Below are 17,114 nucleotides of genomic sequence, written 5' to 3' on the forward strand. Positions count from 1 at the left end.
GCCGAAAAGGAGATCAGTCGCGTCCTAATGAGTGATTCTTTAGGTTCATGGTACAGAAGAAGGGTCAAACTACCAGAAAGATCATAAAACTACCCTGGAAATGCCCAAATCACTCATACGAAAGCCTTGTCAAATATGTGTTCTACTTCGGCGCCGAAAAACTGCTGAAGAAAGTTGTTTGGGGTCAGTTTTGGCGAGTTTGTTCAGTTTTTTTTAGGGCTCAGGGTACAGAAGAGTAAAACTAACAAAAGGGTCATAAAACTACGTCTGGAAATCCCCCAAACTCATATGAAAGAGCCTTGTTAAATATGTGTTGTACTTGGGCGCTGAAATATGTAAGACTATGACCCTTAAAGTTGTTTGGGGTTAGTTTGGGGTCATTTTTGGAGAGTCTTCAGGGTTTTTAGGGTTCAGGGTACAGAGGAAGGGTCAAACTACCAAAAGGGTCATAAAACTACCCTTGAAAATCCCCCAAACTCCTTCGAAAGCCTTGTCAAATATCTATGTACTTGGCCGCCCTTCAAGTTGTTTGGGGTTAGATTCTGTAGCTCTTTGCGGCTTGTTTGTTTTCATTCATGCTGGACAACGAGTGAGTGTGTGAGTGAGTGAGGGACCATTGCAACGACGCCCGACCGTAGTTTGTTGACACCCTAGGTCGTTGGCCCCATTACGTTTTCTTTCATACTAATCATTGTTTTGTTACGAGCGAATCTTCTGTCTGCCTGTCTTCGCTGTATGACGTGTAGCTCCCTTTCGTTGTTGTTGTTGTTATTCCGTTTACTGTTTTGTTGTTGTTAGTTACTTGTTTTTATTATTTGTTGATGTTTGTTATTTTGTTTATCGCATCGAACTTAGGTGTGTGTGTGTGGGGGGGGACTCAAAATGCAGTATATATAGTGAACAGTTCTCGTCTTGTTTTTGTTTAAGTAAGCGGTTAATTTACTCTGTTTTGCGCGAGTGATTTTCGTTCTTCATACTTTTCATCGCATCAGACTTTCGGTAGCACAAGAGACTTAAAACGCAGTATGTAGAGGGAACAGTTTTCGATTTTGAGGTGCAGAGCAATTTTTTTTTTTAAGATTTTGTATTTGATTTCTTCTGTTTTCACGTGTAGTCTTCGTTGTTGACACTTTTTCATTGCATCAGAACTTGGGTGGGACAAGAGACTCAAAAGGCAGTATACAGAGTGAACAGTTTTCGATTTTGAGGTGCAGAGCAATTTTTTTTTTAAAGATTTTGCATTTGATTTCTACTGTCTGCACGTGTAGTCTTCGTTTTTTATACTTTTTCATTGCATCAGAACTTGGGTGGGACAAGAGACTCAGAACGCAGTATGTAGAGTGAACAGTTCTGGCTTTGGAGGTGCAGGACGAGTTATTTTTAAGGTTATCGTTTTATTTCCTCTATTTGGCGATGTGTACCCTTCGTCGTTGATACTTATTTATTTGCATCAGACTTCGGGTGGGACAAAGGACTTAAAATGCAGTGTATAGGTTATTGAGGGAACAGTTCTGGCTTTGGAGGCGCAGAACAAGTTATTATTTTAAGGTTATCGTTTAATTTCCTCTATTTTGCAACCTGTAGCCTTCGTTGTTGATACTTTTTTCATTGCATCAGACTTTCGATGGGAGAAGGAACTCAGAATGCAGCATATAAAGTGATTTTCCTCTATTTTTTTGCAACAAGTGATTAATTTCCAGGTGTATAAAATAGCTCAGGAGACAGTTTTGCATTTTCCCGGTGCAGCGAATGTGAAGATCAATACACAGTGAAAAAATTAGCGGACGGAAGGCGTAGTAGGCACTTGTCCGTGGTGGGAATGGTGCCTTTCATCTCCTGTACAGGCTCCGAGAAACCCTTTTAGTGTTTGAGGGTTTGAACTTTCGACTCGGGGGTAGGGGTGCGAGGGTGTGAGGGTGTGAGGGCCGCCGAGACGCAAAGATCAGACGCGAGTGAAGGCATTGTGGACGATGAACCTCCTCCTGTACGTGGATGCCTGGCCCTGAACCCTCCGTCTGCCCCCGGCACCCCCACCCGAGGCTTCCTCCGACCCAGGGAGCCGTCAGTAAGGTCGCCCCGTCCCTGTACCCTGCGTCCTCGGCCTCAACCTCAGCAGCGCCGGAGACTGTATTGGATCCCTCTAGCTTGGTTCTGTCAAGAGTACGAGTCGACGGCTGGGACGTGACTCGAGGCTCCAAGGGTCGAAGCGGTGGTGGTGGTGGCAGGGTCGTTGGGGCGAGGTGTGAGGGCGACGAGCAGCCGGGACCAGCGAACCGAAGAGGGAACATTGGCTGGTGGCGCGCGAGGCTGCTGGTGTGCGTCCTGTACCTCGCCGTCATCCTTGGACTGATCATCTACATCGAAACCGCGAGGGTGGTGATGGTACCGATCACCATCTTCCTCATCGTGCTCTCCTTCGCTCTCTTCTTCATCATCCTCTTCTGCGTTTGTTTTGTGGTGTTCCTTTGAGCAGAGAGCAGCGTGGACATGAAACTGATCACCGAGCTTCAGGACGAAATCATGCTTCGTTAAACACCTTCATGTATGCAAGAGTACCAGCGCCCTGCCCTACCGTTGCACTCTATGACTCATCCATACACACCTCCACCTCTTCCCCAAGCCATTTGAAGCGGACACTATCTTATCTTCACTTGATTCATGCTTCACTTCTCTACGCTGCCGGCATGTTGAAATCCACCATTCAAAGCAGATTAGCAGTTTGCCGAAGACATGCCGCCGTGACGGTCTCAACTGTCCCTTCTGAATGACCTTTTGAAAAATATGGAAATCACAATAATCGCCAAAGAGAGTCTGTGTGTAAGGTGCAGCGGCCGTGCGTAAGGCGTGCAGGCGGCGTGCAGTGTTGGGGAAGGAAATGCAAGTTTATGGAAACAATAATGTCATGCAAGTCACGTGAACTGTTCTTAAGTCTGTGAACGATGTCTGGCGGGGAGGCGGAGGTGCGGCATGGGGGGGCGAGGAGCGGCGGGGCAGGGGTGTCCCGGGATAGTGCGCGGCCCGGCGTGGGGGGGGTGTCGGGCACGGGCGGCCACTGGCGTCCGTGGGCGCATACTTGGCGTGGTCCCCGGGCGGTGCCACGGTTTTAGCCGCGCAGGTGTGGGGTTCGGGGCGGACAGGGTGAGCAGTGTGTGTGGGGCAGCGCTCCCAGCCGTGCCCGTGCCCGCCCTCCGTCAAGCCTTTGGTCTCTGTGTTTCGCGCGCTCCGCCCGGCAGCAGTGTGGTGGCGGCGGGGGTCTGTTGATGGCCGCGTGAAGGGGAGTGTGCGTCTATGTGTCGTGGGGAACCCTGCCCGGAGGCGAGGCAGTGCATAAGCAGCACCAGCATAAAGGACAACGACAGCAACACGAAAGTAATTATAATACTAATACAAGTGGAAGAAGCTGTGTTATCTGCGACAGAGGGTGCAATACACAAGGCAGAGGGAGGGGTGGTGCGTCAGCAGCTGCAGCGGCGGCTGCAGCCCCCAGGAGCCTCATTGAGGGGTGATGCATGACCGCGACACAATGGACTTGTCGGCAAGCAACAGTTTGGCGTCCTCGTCGGGCGGGGGCGGCGCTACCATTGACTCCACGGTGGTGGGCGAGGACCCCGTGGCGGTGGGCTCGAGCAGGAGGGCACGCACCAAAGCCAAAGACAAGCCAAAGAAAAGGAGATTCCTCAGCGCCTCCTCCAAGTCCCTCTCGGCGATCCCCAACAGAATCCAGCTGTCCATGCTCAACTCCGGACTCATCCGCATAAGTAAGTCTCTTGTATATGAGTCTGTAATCCTTTGTGTAACATTTTCATCCGTACGTGCGTCGAGGCGCTCCTCCGTAGCCTCGTGCACCATATCTCTTCCTCGCCTCGTCCTTCCTCCGCCACCTGTCCGCCGCACCGCCGCGACGGGCGACCGAGGCGACGATGATGTTACTGCCACCTGTGTGTGTGTGTGTGTGTGTGTGTGTTAGTTAAATAAATGAGACATATTTGTTTACCGGCCCCTGAAACAAGCGCGCGCACACACACACACACACACACACACACACACACACACACACACACACACACACCTGCGTCCTCTCAAGTTCTCTTACTAATCCACTTTTACAAAATAAATTAGTAAACTCTCTCTCTCTCTCTCTCTCTCTCTCTCTCTCTCTCTCTCTCTCTCTCTCTCTCTCTCTCTCTCTCTCTCTCTCTCTCTCTCTCTCTCTCTCTCTCTCTCTCACACACGCCCCCCCTGGTGAGACCTTGGCCGATTTACCTCGTGTCGTACATACAAACTACTCACGGGGGGCCGCGGAGACGAAGAGGGGGAGAGAGAGAGGGGAGGAGAAGAAGGAGGGGTCGGAGGGGCAGGGAGGGAGATGTACATAAAAAGATCGGAGAGACGGGAGGAAGAGGAGGAGGAGGAGGAGGAGGAAAGCAGAGAACTCTAGTACGTGGGGTAGAGTAGAAAAAAAGAAACCGATGTAGAAGAAGTTTTGAGGTCGAGTAAATATTGTGAATGAAGTGAAGAAGAAGGTGAAGAAGAGGAAGAAGAGAGAGGAAGAGCAGGAGGAGAGCAAAGAAACCTAGTACGTGAGGTAGAGTAGAGAAGAAAAAAAACGAAGTAGAAGAATTTTGAGATTGAGTAAATACCTTGGACGAAGTGAATATGAAGAAGAAGGTGAAGGAGGTGAATGAGAGAGGAGGAGTAGGAAGAGGAGAAGGAGAGCAGAAAACCAAAGTACCGAGTGTAGAAAGTAGAAAAAAAAAACGAAGCAGAAGAGAATTTTGAGGTCGAATAAATACCACGAAGTGAAGATGGAGAAGAAGAGAAGGAGAAGGAGAGAGAGGAAGAGGAGAGGGAGAGCAGAAAACCAAAGTACGGAGTGTAGAAAGTAGAAAACAAACAAGCAGAAGAGAACTTTGAGGTCGAATAAATACCTTGAACGTGGAGATGAAGAAGAAGGTGAAGGAGAGAAAGAAGGAGGAGCTAGGAGGAGGAGGGCAGACAATTTAAGTATGTGTCGTGGAGAGTAGAAACAGACGAAGCAGAAGAGAACTTTGAGGACGGATAAATACCTTGAACGTGAAGATGAAGAAGAAAGTGGAGAAGAGAGAGGAGGAGGAGGAGGAGGAGGAGGAGAAGAGCAGGAAACTATACGTGAGGTGGAGAAAGAAAGTAAAATATTTTGAGGGCGAATAGATAACGTGAACGGAGCGAAATAATGTTCAGCAAAGGAAACAAAAACACATTCAAGAGAGAGAATCAGAACCTTTACGAGTTAGTTAGAGATAGAGAGAGAAAGAAAGAGAGGGAGAGAAAGGGGAGTGACGGAGAAGTGACAGTAGGTAAAGGAAGTATATACGGGAGGGAGGGAGGAGAGGGAGGGAGTTATGTGGCACAGGCCCATTATAGACCTAGAGAGGAAGTCACTAGGTCAAGGTTGCTGTATCTTGGTGGGGGGGAGAGGTTTTTGCGATTCTCTCTCTCTCTCTCTCTCTCTCTCTCTCTCTCTCTCTCTCTCTCTCTCTCTCTCTCTCTCTCTCTCGAACGGACGAACGAACGAATATTTTTACATCTTCGCCTCAGTCTTCGTCTATTTCCGTTCCGCGTACTCTCTCTATCTCTATCTCTTTCTTTGTGTACTCTCTCTCTCTCTCTCTCTCTCTCTCTCTCTCTCTCTCTCTCTCTCTCTCTCTCTCTCTCTCTCTCTCTCTCTCTCTCTCTCTCTCTCTCTCTCTCTCTCTCTCTCTCTCTCTCTCTCTCTCTCTTAACCTCCTCCTCCTCCTCCTCCTCCTCCTTTTTCTTCTTCCTTCCTCTCATTCACCTCAAGATAGTACCCTCACCTCCTCCTCCTCCTCCTCCTCCTCCTCTTCCTCCTTTACAAGATAGCAGACTTACCCCAAATGCTACTGCTTCCCTCCTCCTCCTCCTCCTCCTCCTCCTCCTCCTCCTCCTCCTCCTCCTCCTCCTCCTCCTCCTCCTCCTCCATTTGTGTATCTCCCGCCACGCCGCCACCTGCCCAGCCTCTTTTTTTTTTTTTCTTCATATTTGTTTTCTTTTTTTCGTGCCCTCCTGCCCTCAAAGCCTACAGGATCTTTTTTTTTTTTCTTGTTTCATATACCTTATTTTGTCACGTGGTATTTGAGAGAGAGAAAGAGAGAGAGAGGGAGAGGGAAACGGAGAGAAATTATGCATGTGTTAAAGCCTCAATATGTGACTGTTTGGGTCTATGTGTGTGTGTGTGTGTGTGTGTGTGTGTGTGTGTGTGTGTGTGTGTGTGTGTGTACCTGCTGTTGGTTATTGCAGGTGAGACACTTCAGGTGGTGGTGATGAGGCTTGTGGTGGTGGTGGTGGTGGTGGTGATGATGGCGGAGTGTAACTTCTTCCTAATGGTAATGGTCGTGGTGGTGGTGGTGGTGGTGGTCGTGGTGGTGGTGGTGGTGGTGGTGATGGTTGCGCAGTTTTACCTTCCGTTCAGTTCCTTCACCTCCTCTCTTTCGTGGTGGTGATGGTGGTGGTGGTGGTGGCGGTGAAGGAGAATAACCTATTGTTACCATTTTTTTATATAATTACTGTCATTTTAAGGGTATTCTCACTTATATCCATCTCTTATTAGTCCTTTTTAGGTTATTTTAGCGTGTTTATATATGACTTTCCAATTATCACTTATATTTGTTTTATATATATTGTCATTTTTGGCGTATTATAAGGTATATGCTATGTGATTTGTGCGGGTATTATCATGTTTTATTTATACTATCAGCTACATCATCTCTAGCGTGCTTAGGATATTTGTGTCTAGTGCAGTTAGAAGTAAGGATAAGTTTCAGTGCCTCGGTTATATTCTCTTCAACTTTTCTTTCGTAATCTTCAGTGCGCGTGTTGAATTTCGTGACCCCAGAGACAAGGAGACAAGGAGTGTGTGTTTCGTGCTCAGTCCAATCTATGTGTGTCTGACTGGCTGTTCATTGTCTATATCACACTGACCCTTCCCTCTTAGCTCTCCCGCCATTAGGACGTCTATTTTTTTTTACAGCAAAGGCAACCGCTCAAGGGCAAGAAAAAAGGAAACTATGATGAAAATAAAAGCCTGCTAGTCACTGCTCCTATAAAAAAAAAAAGGGGGTTCAGAGGAGTGGCTGAAAGAGAGGTCAAGGAAAACTACATAACACACACACACACACACACACACACACACACACACACACACACACACACACACACACACACACACACACACACACACACACACACACACACACACACACACACACACACACACACACACACACACACACACATTTCTTGCCACTTTACACACCTTCCCGCACCCTCTCTTCGTCCTGTTCCACACGTCGCCTCATTATTCATCTTCCTCTCCACGCACGTTAAGATGCACTCTCGGGGATGATCTATAACCACCGCCGCCTGTCAGGACTTGTGCCACTGACGGCTAAAGTGCGTGTCTGCGAGGACTCACCAAGGCCTCTGGGACTGGCTCAGAAGAAAGGGTTATGCCGTAGAAAGAGATATCGCTGGTTTCCATTAGCTACGTTAGGTTAGGTTAGGTTAGGTTAGGTTAGCTGTATTGTCTGCATGTTAACTAAGGTCTTTGAAAATTACTTTGGAGGAAGGGTTATGCCGTAGAAAGAGATATCGCTGGTTTCCATTACGTTAAGTTAGGTTAGCTGTATTGTCTGCATGTTAACCAAGGTCTTTGAACATTACTTTGGAGGTAAGGTTATGCCGTAGAAAGAGATATCGCTGGTTTACATTACGTTAGGTTAGGTTAGGTTAGCTGTATTGTCTGCATGTTAACCAAGTTCTTTCAAAATAACACTGGAGGAAGGGCTATGCCGTAGAAAGAGATATCGCTGGTTTCCATTACGTTAAGTTAGGTTAGGTTAGGTTAGCTGTATTGTCTGCATGTTAACCAAGGTCTTTGAATATTGCTTTGAAGGAAGGGTTATGCCGTAGAAAGAGATATCGCTGGTTTACATTACGTTAGGTTAGGTTAGGTTAGGTTAACTGTATTGTCTGCATGTTAACCAAGGTCTTTCATAATTACCTTGGAGGAAGGGTTGTGCCGTAGAAGTAGACATCGCTGATACGGTATGTCAGATGTTTTGCCTGAATCTACTAACCAACGGCTCTGGGACTGTCTTATGAGGAAGGGTTGTGCCGTATAATCAGACAACGCATATCTCCAGAAGTCTAATGTTGTTGGAGATTGCAAACTACTGAATACCGTTGTCCCACGCCTCTTTACACCCCTTTCCAGCTGCCTGTGACAATAAGGGCGAGGTTGTTGAGTAATCGTGCTAAATTCGTCGCCCTGAAGACAAATGCCTCATAAACCCCGAAGTTAATATTTACAAATCTCTAATATATTGCCGTGGTGGTGAATTTTCTTGTGTGAGATAGATAGATAGATGGATAGATAGATAGATAGATAGATAGATAGATAGATAGATAGATAGATAGATAGATAGATAGATAGATAGATAAAGAGAGAGAGAGAATCATCCACTTTCAAGATAAAACACCTGAAAAAAATAAAACGGCGGACAATTGTGACCAGCATTTACATAGTTTTCAATTCCCGAGTTTTTTGCACACTTGGCTCTGATCTCTCTCTCTCTCTCTCTCTCTCTCTCTCTCTCTCTCTCTCTCTCTCTCTCTCTCTCTCTCTCTCTCTCTCTCTCTCTCTCTCTCTCTCTCTCTCTCTCTCTCTCTCTCTCTTTCTCACTCTCCTTCCCTTTTCTCCCTTTCTCTCCCTGCTTCCTTCATTCACCTCCTTTCCTTCCTCTCCTCTGCCTCTTTACTCCCCTCCCTTCCTCCCTTTCCCTCCCTCCCTGCTACTTTCATTCCCCTCCTTCCCTCACTCCCCTCTGCCTCCCTCCCTTCTTTTCCTCCCTTGGTTCCTTTTGCCTCTTACTCCCTTCCTCTCTCCCTCATTTTATCTCCCGTTCACTCCCCTTCTTCCCTCCCTCCCTGCTACTTTAACTCCCCTCCTTTCCTCAATTATCTATGCCCGTCTCTCCCCTCTCTCTCTCTCCCCGTTTCGCCTCACCGTGAAGTCCTCCCCTCACCTACCCCTCTACACACATACCACAGCATCCGTCTCTCTCTCAGTCATCCATCTCCGTGCATTGGTCTGTCATCTCATGTCGTCTATACTCAAGCCACGCCACGATTCATTCCTCTATAGATTTTCACGTCCTTATTTTCTCTTATCTAAATGTGGTGTTTGATTTCTTTAGTTCAGAGTCGATGTTAAAGTAGACTTGTAAGATGTAGACGTTTAAGTAGACTTGTATGATTGACTTGTAAGGCTTAAGATCAGTTAGCAAAGCACTGGATAACATGGTTGATCAGTATATGCAAGACTAGAAGAGGGTTACCAACATAAAGATCAGTAGTAAGTTCATTTTTAGTTGATTTATTTATTTTATTTTCGAGGTTTGATACTTCTTTTTTTACCTTTAAGAATTTTACTTGTTAATTTTAAGGGAATTTTTAGGGATGTTAAGGGATTTGGGGGGAATTTTAAGTTTTTTTTTCCTTTCGTCCAGAATTCAGATTTATTTTTGCTTTTGTTTTGGGAGATTATTTTTATTATTTCTTACCTTCCGGAAATTTGGACCTTTTTTTGTTTGTTTGTTTTGGGAGAGATTATATCATTCCTCGCCTCTTAGATTTCAGGACTTTGTTGTTGTTGTTGTTGTTGTTGCTGTTGTTGTTGTTGTTGTTGTTGCTGTTGTTGTTGTTGTTTTACACTAAAGAAAGCAGCTCAAGGAATAAAAAATAATGAAAATAAAAAAAAGAAAAGCCCGCTAAACACTGCCCCGATAAAAAAAAAGAATTTAGTGTGTTGTTGTTGTTGTTGTTGTTGTTGTTTTGAGGGGCCACGATCATTCCTCTTTGTACGAATTTGAATTATCGGGTTTTCTTATTAATGGGACTCGGATAAATGAACCTCTACCGTTTGTTTGTTTGTTTATTTGTTTGTTTACTACCTCGGCGTCTTTGCGCAGAAAATACTTCCGAACTGGCGAGAGAGAGAGAGAGAGAGAAACCACTGACCTTGAGAAATATTTATGTCACGTTTAGCCATTTGCCACCTTTCTCTCTCTCTCTCTCTCTCTCTCTCTCTCTCTCTCTCTCTCTCTCTCTCTCTCTCTCTCTCTCTCTCTCTCTCTCTCTCTTTTTTTTTTCCTCCACTCCCTTCCCAGGTCTTTTTACTAACATTCCTTGGAAACGGAGGAAGAGGAGGAGGATTTTTTTCTCTCCCGCTGTTCTCTCTCTCTCTCTCTCTCTCTCTCTCTCTCTCTCTCTCTCTCTCTCTCTCTCTCTCTCTCTCTCTCTCTCTCTCTCTCTCTCTCTCTCTCTCTCTCTCTCTCTCTCTCTCTCTCTGTATGCTTCATTTTCTCTTTTTTTTTTGTCTTCATTCATTTCGTCCGTTCTTTCTTCACGTATCTCCTCTTTCTCGTTGTCTTCATCATCATCTGTTTTCTCTCTTTCTCTGTTTTCATTCATTTCCTCCTTTTTCTCTATACGTATCTCCTCTCTCTCGCTATCCTCGTTACTTGTTTTCTCTCTATCTCTCTGTCTTTATCCAGCTCTTTCTTTCTTCACGTATTTCCTCTCTCGCTTTCATCATCGTCAACTTCTTACTTTTCCTCTAAGGCAAACACACTCACACAAGGTCAGGCGTCGTTTGTGTACTTCGAAGGCTCCAAAATGCAAGTTTCTATCTCTTCGTTTCGTATCCTCGACTTCTTCTTGCTTGCTCGCTTACCCTCCTTGGCCCAGGCTCCGTTCTCTTGCTGTGCCTGACCTGTAGTCTTTCCGCTAAGCAAGACGACTAACACCCCTTTCTCACACTCGCCCCAGCACACAAACACACACATACACACACGCACCTCAATCGTCAGTTAGTTTTCGTTATCTATAGTGTCAAGTTACGCCTCCTCTCTTATCCCTGAGGTGTGTGAAGTGGCGCTGGTTTTGTGTGTGTTAGGAGGAGGTCGGTTTGGGTCGTGGTGGGAGGGGAGGGGGTCGAAGTGGTGGTGGTGGTGGTGTTAGTGGTGACGATCTTGGCAAAGTTTATTATGGTGTTGGCCGTTGATGTTTTTATAGCTCGTGTTTATGCTTTTAGGAGGTCACGAAGAGGTGGAGGAGAAGGAGAGAGAACTTTACAGATGAGAGATAGAAGAGAGAAGAGAAGAGAAGAAAAGAGAAGAGAGAAAGAAAGTTAAAACCCGCGAAATATGTAACATGTATCATCGTCACCAGGTCAAACACGCACACACGAACCCCCCCTCCCCCTCCCCCCCCCCACACACATCCCTCCACCTCCCCCACCACCCACCTCCCCTCCCTCCCACACCCACGGTCACCTTCCTTAGCCACGCAGGAACTCAGCCAAAGGGTCCATCAGCGCGTTGGTCAACAGGACGGAACCCAAGAGGAGGATCGGATTCTCTAACGTAAACAAATGCCTGAGGGGTCGTTTTGGCCGGCGGGGTCTCGAAATAAAAAAGCTTGGATCCCATTTGGCAGAGTCCTTCCTGGCCGATTCCTGAGCATAGCGAAGTAGTAGATTGTAAGAAGCTATCGTGAATTTAAGGAAGAAAGAAAGAATGAGGAGTGAAGGAGGGAAGGATGGAGGGAAAGAATTAAGAGAAGGAGGGAAAAAGATTGGAAAGGAGAGAAGAAAGGAGGGAGGGAGAGAGAGAGAGAGAGATACGATATGAAGAAAACGTTGAAAGGAGAAAGAAAAGAAGGAATGGGAAGAGGAATGAGTGGCGATTTAGAAGAAGGAACGAAAAATGGAGTTGGGTAGTTTAAGTGTTACGTAGAATTTGATGATTTAAGTAACAGCGGAGTGGTGGCAAAGGGTGAAGAGTTTTGTTAAGTGTTATAGTGTTAAGTGATGTGTGAGTTAGGTTAGTGTGTTTGTTTGTTCTTTATATCTATCTATCTATCTATCTATCAATTTATTTATCTGTCTATCTATCTCTTCATTTCCTTGCACGTCTTTTCTATTTGTTCTTTCACCTAAACAATATCCATCTCCTCCTCCTCCTCGTCTTCCTCCTCCTCCTCCTCCTCCTCATTGTCATCCTCTCTAGAGTTCTGAATACGACACATGACTCACATCCCTCGCTACACACACACACACACACACACACACACACACACACACACACACACAAACACACGTGCCCTACATTCTTCCTCCTTCCCCTTAACACTTCACCTGCTCCCTTTCTCCCCACCACCCCCACCACCCACACACTTCCACCTGTTTCTTCCTCCTCCTCCTCCTCCTTCTCCCCCTCCCTCTCCTCCTCCTCCCCTCCCTCTGGCTATATTTGTCGCCCCGAGCCAAGTCAGAAACTATGCGCGTGGGAAACTCGATCGTTCACTTCAGGGAAACGGAAACGAGTGACGATAAGGTGAATTTTGTCCTTATTCACTTCCTCTTCCTCCTCCTCCTCCTTCCCTTCTCTTTCCCTCCTCCTCCTCCTCCTCCTCCTCCTCCTCCTACTACTACTACTACTACTGCTACGTTTACTACTACTACTACTTCCTTCTTTTCTTCTCCTCCTCCTTCCTTCCTTCTCTTTCCCTCCTCCTTCCTCCTCCTTGGTGTTTCGCGTATGAATGGAGGAACTTTTTCGTGGGGTGGAGGCAAATCTCTCGTCTTCCTTAACGTATCGACACCTCAGTTCGCCTGTTTGAAAAGCCTATCGTAGAAGTTGCTGGGCTTTTCATGGGCTGTTTTGTGATCCTAGTGATATAGTTATACACGACCTCTGCATAAAGAAACGTTAAGTCACCCATGAAAGCCCGGTTAATCATCTCTTTGGCCTTGGAAAAATGTCGTAATTGGAACCCGATACCCATAGTTATAGTTTTACACGACCTCTGCATAATAAAATGTTGTCACCCCCCATGAAAATCCCGTCAATCTTCTCTGTGGCCTTGGAAAATAGTCGTATTGGGAGCTCGATACGTTTAAGAATATGTACCTTTAGTGTTTATGGGGTAGGAGAAACACATCGTTGAAAGGGAGACAGGGAGGAGAGGTTGACCGCTAACACGTGAAGGGAGTTTTCCGCTAGCCAGCTGGGGAAGGCGACGACGACGAGGCTTGGATGTGACTGTAAACATTTCGGTCCACAAGCTCACACATTTATTAACAAGACTTTCCCAGGAGTTTCGGGCATTTCCAGGGGTAGTTTTATAACCCTAGTGGTAGTTTGACCCATCTCCTGTACCCTGAACCAAGAAAAAGCACTCATTAGAGCCCGACTGATCTCCATTTTGGCCCCGGGATATGGTTGACATGAGAGGTGAAAGTGTCTGAGCATACCAACCCAGGATGTGATTTGTAAACATGACGTCTTTGGGGTTTACGAGAAGACCTCAACTTGCTGCAGCTGTTATTTCCGGGGCATTCCACTCACCTCCACCTTGCTCTCCCCTTTCCCCTGTCACACACACGCACATACACACACTCACCTGCTTGAGCTCTCTGCTGGGGGTGATCATGTGTGTGCGCGTGTGTGTGTGTGTTACGGTGGTCATATGGACATAACGTGAGGGTATAGAGAGTTTTTTCTTGCTTATATGTGTGTCGTAGGAACGGTTTATCTCGAGGTAAGGTGCAGTATAATGTAATTTCGAGAGAGAGAGAGAGAGAGAGAGAGAGAGAGAGAGAGAGAGAGAGAGAATAAAAGAAAAAATACAAGAATAATAGAGAAAATAAAGAAATGAATGAAAAAATATATATAAAAGAACCAAAAAAGGGAAACAAAAGACGAAAAATGGGAAAAAAAATCATAGAAATAGGTTAACCAGCCATAAGAGAGAGAGAGAGAGAGAGAGAACTAAGCATCATCGGTTATTCTTAGACTCACGCGGCGTTCCTGGCTCTCGCAACGTCATCAGGGAAGAGGAAGGGAGAGGGATGCTGCGAGGATAAGGGGAGGGAGGAGGAGGAGGATGCTGAGTGTAAGGGTATAAAGGGAGGGGATGAGATGGTTGGGAGGGTAAAGAGAAGGGGAGAAAGGGAGGAAATGTTTGGGAGGGAAAAGGGGAGAGGAGAAGGAGGGAATGAGGTAATTGGGAGGGTAAAGGAACTGGAGGAAAGAGGAAAAAGGAGAGAGGAGAAGGAGGGGATGAGGTGATTGGGAGGTTAAAGGAAGTGGAGGAAGGGAGGAAATGTTTGAGAGGGGAGATGGGAGAGGAGAAGACTGTGAGAATACTGGAAGAAGAAGAAGAGGAGGAGGAGGAGGAGGAAAATGTAAGGGTATAAAGGGAAGGGAGGAGCAAGAGGAAGTAAGGGTAAAGGGTAGAGGAAGAGGAATATTCATAGGAAGAACAGACACCAGAAGACTTGTCGGTCTATGGCGAGGGTGTCTGTTTACTACCGCTACTACTAGTAATCTACGTGTGGTAGGACAGGATAAAATAGATGAAGGCTCCTCCCCACCGACCTCTCCCTCCAGCAACGTGCCGGCAGGAAATAGTTAGAAGAGATCACCATGTGCCTTTAAGGAAGAAAGGGACATGGAAATTTTACAGTAAAGAGAGAAATAAAAGGAAATTACTACCCTTAACTTACACTACTGGTAACCTAAGCTGGGGGGGAAACTAATGTCTTCAGGTTGTACTCGTGCTGCAGGCTGCCTGAGACAAACGAAAAAGGGTCAGTAAACAGTGTATGGAGTTGGATAAAAAAAAAAAGATAGTGCTAAATTGGACTGCTCACGATGGGGTGAGATGTAGTTTCAGGGGCTACAGGTAGAGGCTTGATCCTCGTTTACCTTCGGTACAGGGGTACGCTCCAGTCATGAATCCACGCACATAGATGATCACTGATACCGTGGGAACGCAGTTTTGAAATAAGCCTAACGTGAGGAACTTTATCAAACGCTTTCTGAAAGTCTAGGTAAATTACGTCATATGGGGCTCGGGCGTCCCAACTTGAATAAACGTCGTTGAAAAAAGTTAATAAGTTGATAAGGCAAGATCGATTACTACGAAATCCATGCTGATTATCAGTTATCAAATCATTTGTTTCGAGGAAAGTGATCATTTTATCTCTGATTATTTTTTCGAATGATTTAATTTGGACAGACGTAAGGCTGATAGGACGATAATTACTGGCTTGTTTTTTATCTCCTTTTTTTTAAATATCGGGGTAACATTAGCTTTTTTCCACTCCAGAAGTAGACTAGCCTGTGCTAATGACTTGTTGAACATTAACGTTGTGGGTAATTCTAGCTGTTGACTACATTCTTTTAACACGCGAGGAGATAAATTGTCGGGGCCTGAAGATTTATTTGAATCTATTTTTTGCAGGTACGCACGCACTTCACTGATATCAATTTCGATCAACGCAAGCTTATGTTCTTCAGGGCCTTGAAAAATAGTCCTCTGGGCTGGGATCGATGTCATGTTCTCTTTTGTGAATACGCTACTAAAGGTTGAATTTAGGACCGACGCCATGCCTTTATCATCATTAATCGTATCGCCATTACTAATAGTGGGCCGATATTATTTTTAACAATTTTTTTGCTTCTTATGTAGCTGAAAAATAATCTTGGATTTTTCTTCGCATCAAGTGATATTTTCATCTCACATTCGCGTTTCTGTTTTCTGATTTTCCTTTCGCGCTCTCTCTTGATATTGATATAATTTGTATGATCCTGTGAAGTGTGTGACAGTTTATATTTCTTATACAGTTTTCTTTTTACGACGATGACTTTCTGCAGGTAATTAGTCATCCACAACGGCTTTTGATTCTCTGTCCTTCGTGGCTTGAGTGGGATGAATTTATTTACGCTCGCTGAGATTTGTGCAGTGAAACGGTCATACATTTCTTGAACGCTGACGTTATTGAGCAAATGATTCCAACTTACTGAAGCCAATTTTCTTCTTAGGTCCGTAAAATTCCCTTTACTATAATTTGGTATTAAAAGTGAGTTTTCTCTTGCTTCTGTTTCAATATTTAAGACGCATCTGATAATGTTGTGGTTGCTGGAGGAGGTGCGCTGTGGAGGAGGAGGAAGAGGCTAGGATGCTATTGGGGATAAAAAGGATGCTGTAAGGGTTTAAAGGAAAGGGAGGAAGAGTAGGAGGAGGTAAGGGGAAGGGAGAGGAGAGGAGGAGAGAAGAGGGGAAAAGGGGGGTGAAGAATAGTGGAAGTTATTGGTTGCCTCGCTGTAAGAAGAATGAGGTTGAGAGGAAGCCGTGTCATGATAGTGGCCTTACACACACACACACACACACACACACATACACAAACGGACACGGACACGCACACGCACACACAGGTTGACCTCTATTATGACTGCAGTTTTATTTTTTGTATTTTATTTCACTTGTTTTTGTTTTTGTTTTAATTTTGTTGTTACGTATTCTCATCTCGATCCTGTGATAATATTCCCTTTTTTACTTTTTTTTTCTTCTTTTTTTTTACACTAATATTGTTTTCTTTTCATTTTTCTTTTTCTTGTCCTATTTCTTCTTCGTTTTCTTCTTCCAAGCCCTTATTTTTTTTAACAACTATTCTCTCCTGTATCTTTAACTATCATCATTTTTTATCATATTCAACTTCCATACTCTCACATTTCGTTTTACCTGCTTTAATCTTTTACGCCTCCTCCTCCTCCTCCTCCTCCTCCTCCTGCTTTAATCTTTTACGCCTCCTCCTCCTCCTCCTCCTCCTCCTCCTCCTCCTCCTCCTTCTCTTTCTTCGGTCGTGTCCGTTCTTTCCTTCAATTCAGCCTTCCCTTACCTCCCCGAACCTCTCCCCTCCTCCTTCTACTTCCTCTTTCCCCCCCTCTTCCTCCTCCTCCTCCTCCTCCTCTTCCTCTTCCTCCTTCTTCCGTGTCCATCCTTTCCTTCCATCCACCATTCAGCCACGTGCGCTTGTCCTATCCCCTCCCTTTTTCCTCCCCCCCCCCTCAATCTCTTCCACCGTCCCCCCCCCCTCCCCCCACCCCCCAGCAAGAGGACAACATATGGGAAACAGGCGGCGCATCCAATATATATTCTCAACGTCGTGGAGAAGACAAAACAAAAACAACGTGTGGTCTATTTTT

At 45.6% G+C, this 17,114-nt stretch overlaps 1 protein-coding gene across 7 annotated transcripts in view; it reads left to right on the forward strand.

Moving 5' to 3' along the window:
• The window catches only part of LOC126997545 (receptor-type tyrosine-protein phosphatase kappa-like), a 72,255-nt gene that overhangs the window by 8,813 nt on the left and 46,328 nt on the right, over positions 1-17,114 (forward strand). The window contains exon 1 of one of the 7 annotated variants that reach the window (XM_050858708.1): positions 1,686-3,758. The exons of 4 other annotated variants lie outside the window; for them this stretch is intronic. In XM_050858708.1, the coding sequence (XP_050714665.1) occupies positions 3,506-3,758 (253 nt within the window). In that variant the 5' untranslated portion in view covers positions 1,686-3,505. Of the gene's footprint in view, positions 1-1,685; positions 3,759-17,114 lie in introns of those variants that run through there. 2 more of the 7 variants (XM_050858710.1, XM_050858711.1) reach the window with 2 other exon arrangements.

The sequence above is a fragment of the Eriocheir sinensis genome, chromosome 12, assembly GCF_024679095.1.
Source record: "Eriocheir sinensis breed Jianghai 21 chromosome 12, ASM2467909v1, whole genome shotgun sequence".
In the NCBI taxonomy this organism is placed as follows: Eukaryota; Metazoa; Arthropoda; class Malacostraca; order Decapoda; family Varunidae; genus Eriocheir; species Eriocheir sinensis.